Source organism: Oratosquilla oratoria, chromosome 17 (assembly GCF_046742065.1).
Source record: "Oratosquilla oratoria isolate Oo_2021 chromosome 17, ASM4674206v1, whole genome shotgun sequence".
In the NCBI taxonomy this organism is placed as follows: Eukaryota; Metazoa; Arthropoda; class Malacostraca; order Stomatopoda; family Squillidae; genus Oratosquilla; species Oratosquilla oratoria.
In genome coordinates, this window is record NC_134793.1 from 27,642,447 (window position 1) to 27,657,901 (window position 15,455).

General features: G+C 42.8%; 1 protein-coding gene across 11 annotated transcripts; it reads right to left on the bottom strand.

Moving 5' to 3' along the window:
* Positions 1-677: 677 nt before the first annotated feature.
* On the bottom strand, positions 678-7,918 carry LOC143034555 (putative peptidyl-tRNA hydrolase PTRHD1). Of its 11 annotated transcripts, none has more exons than XM_076200769.1 (3): positions 7,818-7,918; positions 4,017-4,200; positions 678-1,240 (listed from the first exon to the last, which is right to left on the bottom strand). In XM_076200769.1, the coding sequence occupies exons 1-3, from the start codon at positions 7,901-7,903 to the stop codon at positions 1,019-1,021; spliced, it is 492 nt and encodes a 163-aa protein (XP_076056884.1). In that variant the 5' UTR covers positions 7,904-7,918; the 3' UTR covers positions 678-1,018. The 11 variants fall into 11 exon arrangements, with proteins under 11 accessions (XP_076056884.1, XP_076056891.1, XP_076056887.1 ...); XM_076200776.1 differs by lacking the exon at positions 7,818-7,918 and adding an exon at positions 7,549-7,663; XM_076200772.1 differs by lacking the exon at positions 7,818-7,918 and adding an exon at positions 7,063-7,319.
* Positions 7,919-15,455: the final 7,537 nt, after the last annotated feature.

The following is a 15,455-nucleotide window of genomic DNA, read 5'->3' on the forward strand; positions in this document are numbered from 1 at the left end:
CACTCATATCTATTGCTTTTTCTTTTCCTTGCTGAACATTCATTCCTTGAGCATCCCGTGTCCCCTTCACTTTATTCTTAGTCTTCCTTTCAAGTTCATTCCATCCACTTCTGCTTTACACACTGCCCAGCCAGGCATCCCAAAAAGTCCAGACATAGGTTTAACATCAGTGAAGCAAAACAATGAAGTCCCCCAAAACCGTGAGAGATCTTACTGGTTGTTCAGTACACCAATTAATTACCAAGTTGGACAGTTTTCTACAGGATATACCAGATGAGCTACTTGTCCTGGGACACACTCATTTCTGCAGAACACTCTTGAATTCCATCCTAGACCAGCTGAACCTTAACAAATGGGACACAGCAATAGAGCACCATGGTTGTGAGGCCTTGACCTCCAGACATGATCAAGTAAAGCAAATATAAGTAAAACATCTAAATTCACTACCATACATGACCCTAAATACTTAAAAACTCTCCACTTCCTCAAGCCTCCCACCCTTCAATCTCTCATCCAACCTACCATCACTCCATCATCATCACTCCTGGTGTGTCTCATCCCCTTACATTTGCCCACATTTACTTTCAACTTTCTCCTCTCACACACCTTTCCAAACTCAGCTATTTCCTCAGAAATATGAAAAAGGAATATAATTGGTATGCACAAATTACAAGAAAAAATAAATATAGAATTTATTTTTAAGGCTACATAATACAAGGCAGGCACATGGTACAGGAAGTGATGAATAGGAAAATTGCTGTATAAGCCAGCCTGGTCAAAATTCTTAGTAGATGATAAAAGATGAATTATTCAGATGTTTCCTGAAATCTATACAAATGTTCATCTGGTGCTATCTAACCAAGACACATAATTTATAATAAATCCTTAAGTTCAAGGTACAAGTAACAACTGATGTGAATTACAGATGATAGTCTAATTTAAAAAGTACATTATCCTGAGTAGCTAACAGTATCATAGACTATAGGTATATTATGTATCACCATCAGCTGAATGCACCTTAGTTAGATTTCCCAACATCTATCACTGAAGATGGTTCTGCTTTGAAAAGCTTTAGTTTCTTAAAAAACTTCTGGATTTCTTCTTTTGGATAAGGTTTGGTGACAAGGCACGTTGGAATATCTTCAGGCTGTTCAATCCACAGCTTGTGGTCCACAGATCCTTCTTTCAACTTCTCTGCTAAGGTTCGAAGTTTGGGTTCTCCATCTATGCCTAGTACAACCTGTAACACATTATCAAACATGTTACTTTTATTGAATAAGAGGGAGGGAGGAGGGGTGAATGGGAGTGGAGTATGTGGGATGGAATGGGTGGGAGTAGATTTTATGCCTTTGTTTTTTGGTTACCTCCCTTGTTAAGTGGAAAGAGCCTTTGGTGTGTGTGTATATATATATGTGTGTATATATATATATATATATATATATATATATATATATATATATATATATATGTATATATATATATATATATATAAATAAATTAATATATATATATATATACATATATGTTTGTATACCGCGGGAGTAAATTTTCTCTTAGGCAGGCTTGGTTAAAAGCAACTGCAAATTCAGCACTGATCAATTTCTTCTTCAGAGTTTCCAACTTCCTGAAGGTATCCTTTATAGCAATGGGTAAAGGAAAGAGTAGATTTTCTATTCCGGTCATTATTATTGACGTTTCGGCTCTACCTGAGTCATTATCAAAATACAAAGATGGAAGAAATACATGGGTTTATATATTACAAAGATATAGAAATACAGCGTATGATTGGCTGGAAGGATGACCTTTTATGGTCCCCTCATGGCTGAGAGGGCGGGACAGTTTCCCACGTGCGCTCATTGGCTGGCTTGTCCGTACGCCAATGAGCGTACGTGGGAAACTGTCCCGCCCTCTCAACCATGAGGGGACCATAAAAGGTCATCCTTCCAGCCAATATAAATATAAATATATATATATAAATATATATATATAAATACATATATATATAAATACATACATATATAAATACATATATAAATACATATATAAATACATATATATATATATATACATATGTATATATATATACATATGTATATATATATATATGTATATATACGTATATATATACACATACGTATATATATACACATACGTATATATATACACATACGTATATATATACACATACGTATATATATACACATACGTATATATATACACATACGTATATATATACACATACGTATATATATACACATACGTATATATATACACATACGTATATATATACACATACGTATATATATACACATACGTATATATATACACATACGTATATATATACACATACGTATATATATACACATACGTATATATATACACATACGTATATATATACACATACGTATATATATACACATACGTATATATATACACATACGTATATATATACACATACGTATATATATACACATACGTATATATATACATACGTATATATACACATACGTATATATATACACATACGTATATATATACACATACGTATATATATACACATACGTATATATATACACATACGTATATATATACACATACGTATATATATACACATACGTATATATATACACATACGTATATATATACACATACGTATATATATACACATACGTATATATATACACATACGTATATATATACACATACGTATATATATACACATACGTATATATATACACATACGTATATATATACACATACGTATATATATACACATACGTATATATATACACATACGTATATATACACATACGTATATATATACACATACGTATATATATACACATACGTATATATATACACATACGTATATATATACACATACGTATATATATACACATACGTATATATATACACATACGTATATATATACACATACGTATATATATACACATACGTATATATATACACATACGTATATATATACACATACGTATATATATACACATACGTATATATATACACATACGTATATATATACACATACGTATATATATACACATACGTATATATATACACATACGTATATATATACACATACGTATATATATACGTATATATATACACATACGTATATATATACACATACGTATATATATACACATACGTATATATATACACATACGTATATATATACACATACGTATATATATACACATACGTATATATATACACATACGTATATATATACATATACATATATATACATATACGTATATATACATATACGTATATATACATATATGTATATATATACATATACGTATACATACATACACGTATATATACATACACGTGTACATATATATATATATATATATATATATATACAATATATATATATATATATATATCTATATACATATATATATATATATATCCATATATACATATATATATAGATACATATATAAATATATATATAAATATATATACATAATATAATAAATATACATATATATATATTTATACATATACATATATATATATATATATATATATATATATGTATGTATTTATGTATGGGAATGGTTTTTATGCCTTTGTTTTTTGGCTACCTCCCTTGTAAGGAGGAAAAAGCCTTTGGTATATGTATGTATTGAACTTAATTATTGATGCCTTTTCAAGAAATAGAAATCTTTTTATTTTGTTAGCTAACCTATGGAGGAAGAAAAGAAAATCCCCTGCCCAAAATACATATTTCCAGTTGTGCATTGTGTAAATTGAATTTTTTTTAATAGCATATTGGCAATGGTCACAACTGTACATGCCATAATCTTTACCTAACAATTATATCTAGTTTTTACCCTATCACATTAATAAAACCTGCTTCTTGCTAATAATATATAAACTAATTCTGAGCACAATCCATGCTGAGGAACCAAATAAGAGTGTCAGTCTACACATGGTAGTCCTAAAGAATGGACATAGGATAAAATAAAATAAAATTATCTTACCTTATGCATGTTGTCCAAGTTGGCTAGGTATTTGACTGTATTTTCATCATTCTGGAATAAATGAGTAACTGCTGCAGTGGCATGACAAGCCTGGGCAATGACGGCACCCACAGGCCATGCCAGGACAGTCAGAAGGTCAGTCCTCACCACAACATATTGGACCAGGTGTTGTGTTGACATCCTGCTGTTTAAGATGAGAAAACCATTCAAGGGGATAACAAGAGTTACATATAGAATATAAATGATGGCAGCACATTACATAATAAAGCTGAGGAGAATTAAAAGTATTCCTACAGATGAGTCTTTTGGATATCCCTAAATAATTTGTCATCTGATATTGCTGGGTCTGACAACAGACACCTGTCAAAGGTGTAGTCTACACTGCCCATCATCAAAACCTATCAACACTTGCACCTCCATCTGGAAGTACAGCCCTGAAGGTCTCTTTATCAAATCTATCCCTTGCCCTCCTCCTACTAGCCAGTGACATAAAAAGAAAATAAATAAAATAAACAAATGAAATAAATCAATCGGGCTGTAAATAAGGGTCTTTTCCATTTAACGGCATGCAGAATTTTTCACCAAATTTTTGCTAGGAACAGATTTTAGTGTTGAATACGAATATAACATTTATTTTATGAAGAAATGATAGAAAGTTAACAAAAAAAAAATGGAAATTTAATGCGCACTAGTTTACATGGCGCAATACACAAAAGACAATACTCATTGATGATTCATTGGAACTGGGATATGTCAAATAATATTTTTTTAAACATCCTCATTTCTATTTCATTTCTGCCACATGTATTCACAGAGATAAGAGTCTAGCATCTGACAGTGATCACCGCAATGTTTTTTATTTCTGTCTTAAGGTGTGCCATATATTGTCAATTTCTTAAATGTGTGCTCCTCTGGTTGGGTTGGGCTAGGTTAGGTTAGTTTTGGTTAGGTTAGGTTAGGTTAGATTTGATTTGGTTAAGTTAGGTATTTGAAAACAATGACTGCAAGTTATATTCAACATCCATACTCTCCACGGTATCTTCACATACTGCTGCGTAATGCCCAACTTCGTTAGAAAGTCGCCTAGCACAAAAGTAATTGCACTTCGCACACTGGTGCACATTAAATTTCTATTTTTTTAACTTCCTATCATTTCTCCACAAAATAAATGTTATATTCATATTCAGGACTAAAATTGATATTATTGGTGAAAAATTTGGTGAAAAATTCTGCATGCTGTAGAATCTTAAAGATCTGTACATAAATACACACATGAGTTTAAAAGCAAACTAAACACTGTGAGATACAAAGGCAGGACGCCACAAGCATAGCTCCCCTTCCCGCAAAATACAACTAGGTAAATACTAGAGGAGAAGCATTTGGGAGTGCTGATGAAAAACAACCTGTTACCCAGCATATATTAGAGACTGTGGCAGGTATATGAATTGCTATAGAACACCAAGTGGTATTTTAATACATAGATGAAGAGATGATGAATGAATTCCTAGAAAAACTAATCCATTCAAGACTGGAATATGCATCTGTTATTTGGTCCCAACACAGATCAAATGATATAAGCAAAGTGCAACTACTAAACTGGGCCCAGATACACAAAACTTCTATCTATATACCAAGAGCCTTTTCCCCCTTATAAGGGAGGTAGCCAAATCAAAGGTACATATCTACTCCCACCCATTCCACTGCCATCGACCACCCTTTCCCTCTTCTCATCTTAGCTCCTCAAGGAACAAAACGTAATGTCATAAAATGGGCTGTGAAATATTGGCATTTGACCTTTCAAATTTTGGTGCAGTAAATTACTAGGGAAGTCAAACTAACATTATGCAATTTTGTCTTGATGAAATAAGAAACATTTGCTAAGGAATATATATTTATCCTTCACCCCAAGTTGTATATAGTGACTGCATCTTGGGCAGTTTGAATCTGTGGCCAGACCTATCCTGTGCTGATACCAATTTAATGTTGGTGTCCTGAATACAAGCATCCCAGTGTGGAATTTATTTCAATATATATATTTTTTTTTCTGTGGGGCTGATGTCTGGGGGTTATTAAAGAAATGCTATATTACTTGACAAAATTTTAAGCTAGTAATTCCAGTCTTGTAATTCATCGTGGTCTTCAATTACATACCTGTGTTCAATAATTAAAATCCTCATACATACAAGGTGAGTTTATAAGTTGACTGACCTATTTTGTACAGATTATGCTAATTATAGTATATGGTTACCAGTAAAGGTAATAAGAACTGACAACAATACAGTATATATCTATACCAAGGGCCCTTCCCTCCTTTGGGGATAACCATGCAAAGTACACCAATATAATTCACAACCAAAGCTCTTTTCTCCATCCCTCTCATTCCAGTACCTCTTGGATGAAGGGTCATCACTGTCCCTACCCACACTACTTAAGAAAATTATATACAGCAAGGCACTACTCTTATATAGCAGGGCCAAACAGGCAGCTCTGGTTCACCCCTATTGCTTCATCAAGTGACATATGACATCTTTAATTTTTCCCTCATTGTTCCCGTGCCCAAACTGCCGCCCTCTCGATCTACCCAATCCAACCACTCCCTTCCCATCCCTATTCTCTACCTCACCTCCACATGCTTCACCCTATCCATTCTTATAATACGAACCATATTATTTTCTCAAACACTTAACTGAAAAATATGCTGCCCCTTCATTTCTGCTTTTATCACAAATATGGATACAGTCACTTCATACAATCTAGTTGCATCCTCTCCAATATTTACTATAACATAGGTGATAGGAGTCCATCTTGACATTTATTTGCTTCCTGTACACTACCATTTATTGCAGCTATACTTAATTCTCCAAATTATTTTCCCCTTCACATTGGCATTCGTTATGTATCACCCTAATCAATCTTTGTATATCTCGTCACTTTGCTTTTGCCCACATTCATTTCTTTCACGTACTCTTCCAAACTTAGCCATCATCTACTCAGTCTCTTAGAATCTGCCTATAAGACTATAAACAATTATTCAGGAGAATTCAACCTTTATATCTTCCTCTGCAGCGGGGTTAGAAATCTAGTGAGGTGGTGGAGATTTCACGGATACTTCGAAAACTGTGGAAGATGCAGTGAAAGTACTGAAAACTGTTGAGTTAAATAAATTTCATGATTTGAAGTTTGACATGAAATGACATTTGGCGTATGCATTTACTATTAAGCCGCTATTGGTGAAAATTACTGATCGGTCCTTGACCAGTGATAATAACAGTCTATAAATGCGAAGCACCATACACTATCGGATAAGGTTTGATCTTAGTCTGTATTTCCGATTTCCTTGCGGGTATATGTTCCCAATGTATGCTAAACTCCCCACATAAATAAATACAGTTTATCAGTAAATGAGCACATACATCAAAAGACGTTAGAGCAATTACAGAGCAGTAAAGTTTTCATGCCATAAAGAGATCATATATATACACAGTGCACCTCTCCTTATTAACAAGGAAAATACAGCTCCCTGCATCTGTACCTGTTACTGCTGCCTATCTAAAGAACTTGTCCTAACTTGTCATGATCAATATGAACAGCGCCGCATCCAAAGGCGCCGTTTCCTTTTCTATTCATATCACACGTGAATTTACCAATACTTCAGATTTGGTTATCTTGAAAGTTATTTTAGCTTAAGCCTAAGGAATAGAAAAAGGTTTACGGGAGAGAAAATAATAATAAAATAAAACGAAGAGAAAAGGAATGACATCCGTGTTCAGCAGCAAAAAAGGATTTATACTGGAAACTCACTAAAAAACCGGAGATGCTGGAGCTTTTCCGGAGCACCCTGAGGTATTACTGAATGGTGAAATATACCAATCTAATTTGGCGTACATACTGTATGATAGAAATGGTTAAAAATATCCTGTGGTGGCTCAATTGGAAAATTCCATAGGGATGGGGTTGAAAAGTAACATTCAGTATAGTCCTCCCTACCAGAGAACTCGCAGGTCTGGAGCACCATAAACTTACCATTGAATAGTGAAATGTCACAATCAAATTTTACATACATATATTAAAAGTGACAAAACATATCCTGTGGCAGTTTTATTGGAAAATTCCATAGGGAAGGGATTTAAAACTACAGTGTATTCCTGAGATTTTTCAATCTGAAGCACCCCAGAGGGATCTGACGTTTTATCGAAAACAAGCAAAACCCTTCACTTATATCTTGCTGGAAATTTCTTATTCATGTGGCATCACTCGCATATTTCTATATATGCCCCAACTTAATACATGAAAAGAATTATGGTTACATGACACGAATTAAGACATATGGGAGGCGTCTGACTCGAATATATACACGAGTGTATATGTGTGTGTCTATATATATATATATATATATATATATATATATATATATATATATATATATATATATATATATATATGTGTGTGTGTGTGTGTGTGTGTGTGTGTATTGATTGATTGCAAGCATTTTGCAAGGGGGCAACAGTGAAACAGGTTGTACGGTTCGTGGGTTTATTAATCGGTAGGTTATGCGTACAGAGGGGGCACGTCAAGTACCCAAGAGGTCTACAGAGCAACTGCCCGTGGGCGAAGCCGCGAAGGTGCTAGGTGTTGTAAGCACACAGAAATAGAGTCTTTGTTAAATGTATGAAGGGGTCCTTGTACTGGAAAGCGTCTGGGTGTCGGGCACGCATCACTCCACCCTTGCACTAGTTTGCATTAGTCCTATGCCAATTACACCATACCCCCACCCCCACACACACACCGCGCTCGCAGAGGTGATGCGGGGGACCCGAGCGTCCGTGAGCTGAAGCGAGCGGCGGGGTGCAGGTGGATCCGCCGGCGAGGGAAGAGGCGCGACGGTGGCGGCGTCGCCGGGGGGCGGAGCCACCGGACGGCCGATTGCGCCACCAGATTCTCCCGCTCGGGAGGCGAATTTCGTAGTCCCTAGACCTGCCACGGCCCATCACCACGCCGACCTTGTCCCACCGGAGGGACGTCCTGTCCTGAATCCGCACGCGCTGGCCGACGTCCAGGGCGGTGAGGGGCCGGCCGTTCTTGTCGTATCTCCGAACCGTCTGGGTGGCCCGAGGTGCGGCCTTGCGATCGCATTCTTCCGAGTGAGCTTGCTATTCGGGTGAGAAGGACTCCGGGTGGACCGGGACGCATGTCCGGAGGGGGCGCCCGAATAGGACCTGGGCAGGTGAGCGGCCGGCCAGGGACGGGGTGTTCCGTAATTCGAGGAGATCGCGGTCGAACTCCTCTCAGTCAATGTTGCCGGTGGGCGCGGTCTTAGAATGAGGTGCTTAGCTGCCTTGACCGCGGCTTCGGTGTGTCCATTAGACTGGGGGTAGTTCGGGGAGGTGACCAAATGGTGGACGCCCCAGCGTTCCGTGAAGCGGTTGAACTCAGCGCTGAAAAATGGGGGCCACCATCAGTGCGAAGGCGGAAGGGGACGCCGACCTCCCGGAAGTAGCAGCAGAACTTCTGAATGACTCTGGTAGCTGTCGTCTCCTAGCCGCAGGGCACGATGACGGGCCAACCCGAGAGTCTGTCCGCTATAACCAGGAATGACTTTCCTGCGACGTGAAAGAAGTCGGCAGACATGGACTCGAAGGGCCGGGTGGGTTGGTCGTCGCACAGCAGGGGTTCTCGCTGCTGGCTGGGGCGCAGCACCTGGCAAAGCTCGCAGGCCTCCACCGTGCTCTTGATGTCGGAGTCAATGCCGGGCCAGAAGACGGTTTGTTGAGCCCGGCACTTGGTGGCTTCCACGCCGTGGTGGCTGTCTAGAAGGCGGGCCAGCGTACGCTTCCGTAGAGCGGCGGGGACCACGATACGCTGGCCGTAGAGCACCAGAGCCCTGTCGGCAGAGAGGGCGTCCCGGAGTTCCAGTACGGGAGGACGGAGCTGGGTAGGGCAAGCCGGTTGGACGGGAACCCGGAGGGCACGCAGGTAAGCAGGTGGCCGTAGGCGGGGTCCGCCTGTGCCGCGGCCCGGAGTTCCTGGAGTGTCCTGTCGGCGTCGGGCCACGGGCCGTCCTCGCGGGCGCCGGCGTTGTTGGCGACAACGCTCCTGACATGCGCGGCGTCTTTGTCGCAGTCGGCCTCGTCCTCCGGCGTAAGGCGGGAGACCGGGGCTCGTGAGAGGGCGTCGGGTATGCAGAGCTGCTTCCCTGCCCACCACTTCCCCGTGAAGACGAAGGGCGAGAGTCTCTCCTTGAGCCGCTGTAGGTGGGGGTTCTCGACGGCGTCGATGGTGTATGAGTTGAGGATGGGGATGAGCAGACGATGGTCTGTCAGCAACGTGAAGTGGGGCACTCCAAACAGGTACAGTTTACATTTGGACGCAGCCCACATAACAGCAAGCATCTCCCGTTCAGTCGTGGCGTAGCGGGTTTCGGCGTCCGTCAGGAACCGCGAGCCACACTGGACGAGACACAGGTGCCCTTGGCCGTGGTCCTGGAGGAGAGCGTATCCGATGACATAAAGGCGCAACGCATCCGTCTGCAGTACCACCGGCAGGGCGGGGTCGAAGGGCGCCAGCACGGGCGGTGACGACAGAGCTCGCTTGACGTCGGCAAAAGCCTTGTCGTGATCCGGGGTCTAGGTGAATGAGCGCTTGGGACTTAGCAAAGGCCGTAGGGGTTGAGCCGCCGCCGTTATGGCCGGAGTGAAGTCCACCAATTGGTTCACCAAACCCATGAATGAGCCTAGGTCGGTCAGGTTGGCGGGCGTGGGGAAGTCCCGTATGGCCCTTACCTTGTCCTCGTCTGCGGATATGCCGTCGGCGGAGAGGCGGTAGCCACAGAAGCTGACGCTGGGGTCGGCGACTGTGAATTTCTCCCTGTTAAGCGTGATGCCGTGGTCGCGGCACCTAATAAGCATGTGGTGGATCCTCCGGAAGTGGGAGGGGAGGTCGTCGTCGAACAGAAGGATATCATCCACCACCTTGACACAGTTGGCCACGCCTTGCAGAGCCGCGTCTCCCCGGAGGCAGTAGGCGTCGCCGGTGGCTGCGAAGCCCATCGGTCCCCGGCAGTGCTTGTACCGCCCGTGCGGGGTGATGAACGTAGTTAGGTGTTAGTCCTCTTCTGCGAGGTCTATCTGCCAGTAACCGTGGAGGGCGTCCGCCGTCGTAAAGAACCTCGCGGAGGGGGTGACACTGCGGACCCCCGCAAACGGCGTGGGCGAAGGGTGAGTGGGGCGCGTTACCTGAGAGTTGAGTTTCGTCAGGTCGACCGTGATGCGTACGCCCTTATTCTTGGCCACGAGGACCATCGGGTGGCACCATTCCGAAGGTTCGTCGCCGACAGGCGTGATGATACCTTGCTGCACCACTGAGTCAAGTTCTTCCCTCACTTGATCACGGAACGCGAACGGTATCGGCCTGGGCATGTGGATGGCGAAGGGCACCGCGTCGGTCTTCAGGTGGATTCGCATTGGGGACCCACCATCTTCCCTAGGGACTTGGAGCGGAGATCATCCTTGGAGACCAGCATGTCGCTGAATTCCCGTAGGAAGTAGTCGCGGGTGGCGGCTGGCGAGCTGTCAGAGGGAAGTGCTAGCGCGGCGCACTTCTTTGCGTACGTCACCTCGAGGATAGGCTTTGGGAAGTCGGGCGGGATTATTGCCAACTCCCGACAGTGGCCGAAGGAGAGGAGCGGGGTTTTGACCCCCTCGTGAACCCGTATGTAGGCGGTGCAGCTTCTGTTGCCGAACGTCAGAGTAGCCTGGAAGCGCCACACGGCGGGGGGACATCTTGGACCCGTCGGCCCTGTATGTCGGCGTTGAAATTGGCGGCTGCAAGCTAGCCCTAGATATCCCCAGTGTGCCCAGGTGCCGGGCGCCTATCACTGTGACGTCCGCGCCTGTGTCCGGCAGCATAAGCAAGCTCGAGGACACGTTCCCGAAGTGGATGTGAATGTTGACAGGTGTCGGGGAGCGGCCGGAGCCGTCGGACACCTGGCGGTAAGCGCTAGCCTCCCTAGGGGGAGGTATGGGGGCACTGTGGCTTGGCGGCTCGTGGTGATTCTCGTCCCGATCCCTGGACGACTTGCAATACTTCTCCCAGTGACCCTTCTTGCGGCAGGCGCGGCATCGGGCGTTCCTGGTAGGACACTGGCGGATGTGAGGGCGGTGTCCCTTGGTCCCGCAATTGTGGCAGGCGTCACCGGGTCGCGAGGAGGGTGCGGGGGGCGGCTGAGGTGGGGATGCGCGCGCCTGGCGTTGAGCACTTTTATATGCCGAAACGGCGCACACCTGCAGTGACGCGGTTCCGGGGAGGGAGCTGATGCGTTGTACGAGTTCCTCGTCCCTGACGCCCATGAGTATGACCGTTTTCATCTGGACCTCCGCGCAAGCGACGGCGCTTAGGTCTATCTCCCGGTCCTTGTCCTTGGCGCGGCCGCAGAAGTCATCAAAGGACTTGCCGTGCTCTTGCCTGCATTGGAACAGGTCACGGCGGCGGAGGTCCTCGATTCGCGCGTCCCGGAGGTGGGACTGCAGCCGGTCGAGCTCTTCGTCGGCCGAGAGTGGGGTATCGTGGAGGATGTCCAACGAGTTCCGTAAAACCGCCTGTACGCCGAGAGACAATCATGATCTGAGTTGTATAAGCTGTATGTCGTGCGGCATCCTATTGACGCCGGCCATGGCGGCGTAGTCGGCCCAGCCGCGGCGCCACGACAGGAACGACTGGAAGTGGGCGTCAGCCTGCAACGGTGGCGGGCGTGGGACCGTCAGGTTGCCCGGCGGCAGGGGGGCGGGCGGCGCTCCGGCGACAGGCGGGGCCGGGGTGGGCAAAGTCGGCGGAGGGCTCGATGGAGTGGGCGTCATGCGGGTGGCGAGGGCTAGTTGTTGAAGGGTCTCCGCCATTGCGTCCATTTTCGCACGGTCTTCCCTCCGTTCGTCTTGCATCACCGCTAGGCGTTGCTCGACGTTGCTGCCGCCATCCCGCGGAAGCGTCACGTTTGGCGTGAGCGCCGGCGGGGCGTGTAATTCGACGTCGCTGTCTTGCGACGAAGGTGAATCGCTCCTTTGTGCCATGGACCGGGCTTGGGGGTGCGGTCTACGCGAGTCAGCTGGGGTGTTGCGTGACGTAAGCGCGTTCCCTATGTGGGTCAGGGTCGCGTTGGGGGCGCTCTACCAAAGCGCTGTATCCAAGGGGTTGAGATGAAGGGCCTCTTTGTTCGGCCCTCTAGGGGCCCGCTAAAGCGCGTCGCACGGTAGGGCTCCACTGCTGAACTGCATTGCATGATACTGCACGGTTCGACGTGCACACTATTGCATGATTCCTGCAACAACTCGTTCAAGTAAGCACCATCGGATCGTGTATTGTCACTTTGTCATTCATTCACTTGTACGCCACCGATTACCGAACCGCGCGCGTTCCACTGTTGCACGATGCAAGGATGCTTCTTGCAATTGCAAGCATCCTACTCACTGTGTCATGATTGCAAGCATTTTGCAAGGGGGCAACAGTGAAACAGGTACAGTTCGTGGGTTTATTAATCGGTAGGTTATGCGTACAGAGGGGGCACGTGAAGTATCCGAGAGGTCTACAGAGTAACTGCCCGTGGGCGAAGGTGCTAGGTACTGTAAGTACGCAGAAATGAAGTCTTTGTTAGATGTATGAAGGAGTCCTTGTACTGGAAAGCGTCTGTGGGTCAGGCACGCAGCACTCCACCCTTGCACTAGTTTGCATTAGTCCTATACTCATTACACTATATCACACACACACACATATATACATATATCGTATAGCACTGTCACCACGACAGAACTAAGGGCCTCCCCTGTATGGATGGGCACCACAAGGCCACAACCTCTTCCCCTACATCTAATGTTTAACCTCAGCGTACAGTGAGCAGCATTGGCCACACTGCGCTGTTTCCTCTTGGACTAGTCCCTATTATTTCATGTAATTGGGTGGGGGGTGAGTCTGGATACCTTGGATTGGCTGTTTTATTCAGGGAGTCGGTCGAATCTGTCGGTCCCAACGACCTAAGCTTAGTCATCTTAATATTCCTAATATAATTCTAATATATATATATATATATATATATATATATATATATAATGTATATATATATATATATAATGTATATATATATATATATATATATATATATATATAATTATATATATATGTATATATATATATATATACAGTATATATGGTGGAAAAAGAAGTCATGGATCTAGTTCTGAGTTTTTTTAGTTTATTCCTGACTGGTTTCAATCTATGCTTCTTCATCAACTTGTCACAATGTCCCAGCATATATATATATATACATATACACACACACATATATATATATATATATATATATATATATATATATATGTGTGTGTGTGTGTGTGTGTGTGTGTGTGTGTGTGTGTGTGTGTGTGTGTGTGTGTGTGTGTGTGTATTTACCTAGTTGTATTTTATGGGAAGGGGTGTCCCGTCTTCATATCTCATTTTATCTAAACTATTTTTAGATTCATGTATTGTTCTTGCACACACCACTTTCTCAACTGTATTTACCTAGTTGTATTTTACGGGAAGGGGAGCTATGCTCGTAGGGTCCCGTCTTCATATCTCATTTTATCTAAACTATTTTTAAATTCATGTATTGTTTTTGCACACACCACTTTCTCATCTAATTTGTTCCAACTGTCTATTACTCTGTGAGGAAAGCTGTTCTTTTTAAAGTCTCTTCTATAGCTATCTTTTTTTATTTTCTTTCCATGTCCTCTTGTATTTCTGTTATCCCATTTTATCAGATTCTCTCTGTCAGTAATTTCTATGCCTTTCATGATTCTGTAAATAGCTATCAAATCTCCTCTCTCTCTTCTTTGCTCTAGTGTCTGTAGTTCAAGTTTTTCTAGTCTCTCTTCATATGATAGTTTTGAGAGCGTTGGTGCCAGTTTTGTAATTGCTCTTTGTATTCTTTCAAGTTTTTTTTATACATTTTTTTGTACTTGGTGACCATATCGTTGCTGCATATTCCAATCTTGGTCTTATCAGGGTGATTAGGATTTTCTTCACCATTTCTTCATCCAGGTATGTAAATGCAACTTTGATTGTTCTTATTAAATTATAAGTTTCTCCAAAAATCTTATTTATATGTTTCTCAGGTGACATATTATTCATAACAATGACTCCCAGGTCCTTCTCATTTTCTACTTTTTTTATTCCTTCTTCTCCCAATTTATATGCTCCTGTTATTCTGTTTTTGCTTTTTCCAAATTCCATTATACTACACTTTTTTGTATTGAACTCCATCTCCCACTTCCTACTCCATTCCAGTACTTTATTTAGATCTCTCTGTAGTGATTCACAATCTTCTTCAGTTTCCACTCTTTTCAGTAGTTTTGCATCATCTGCAAAGAAGCTCATATAGCTTTCTATTCCTTCATCCATATCATTAATATATAT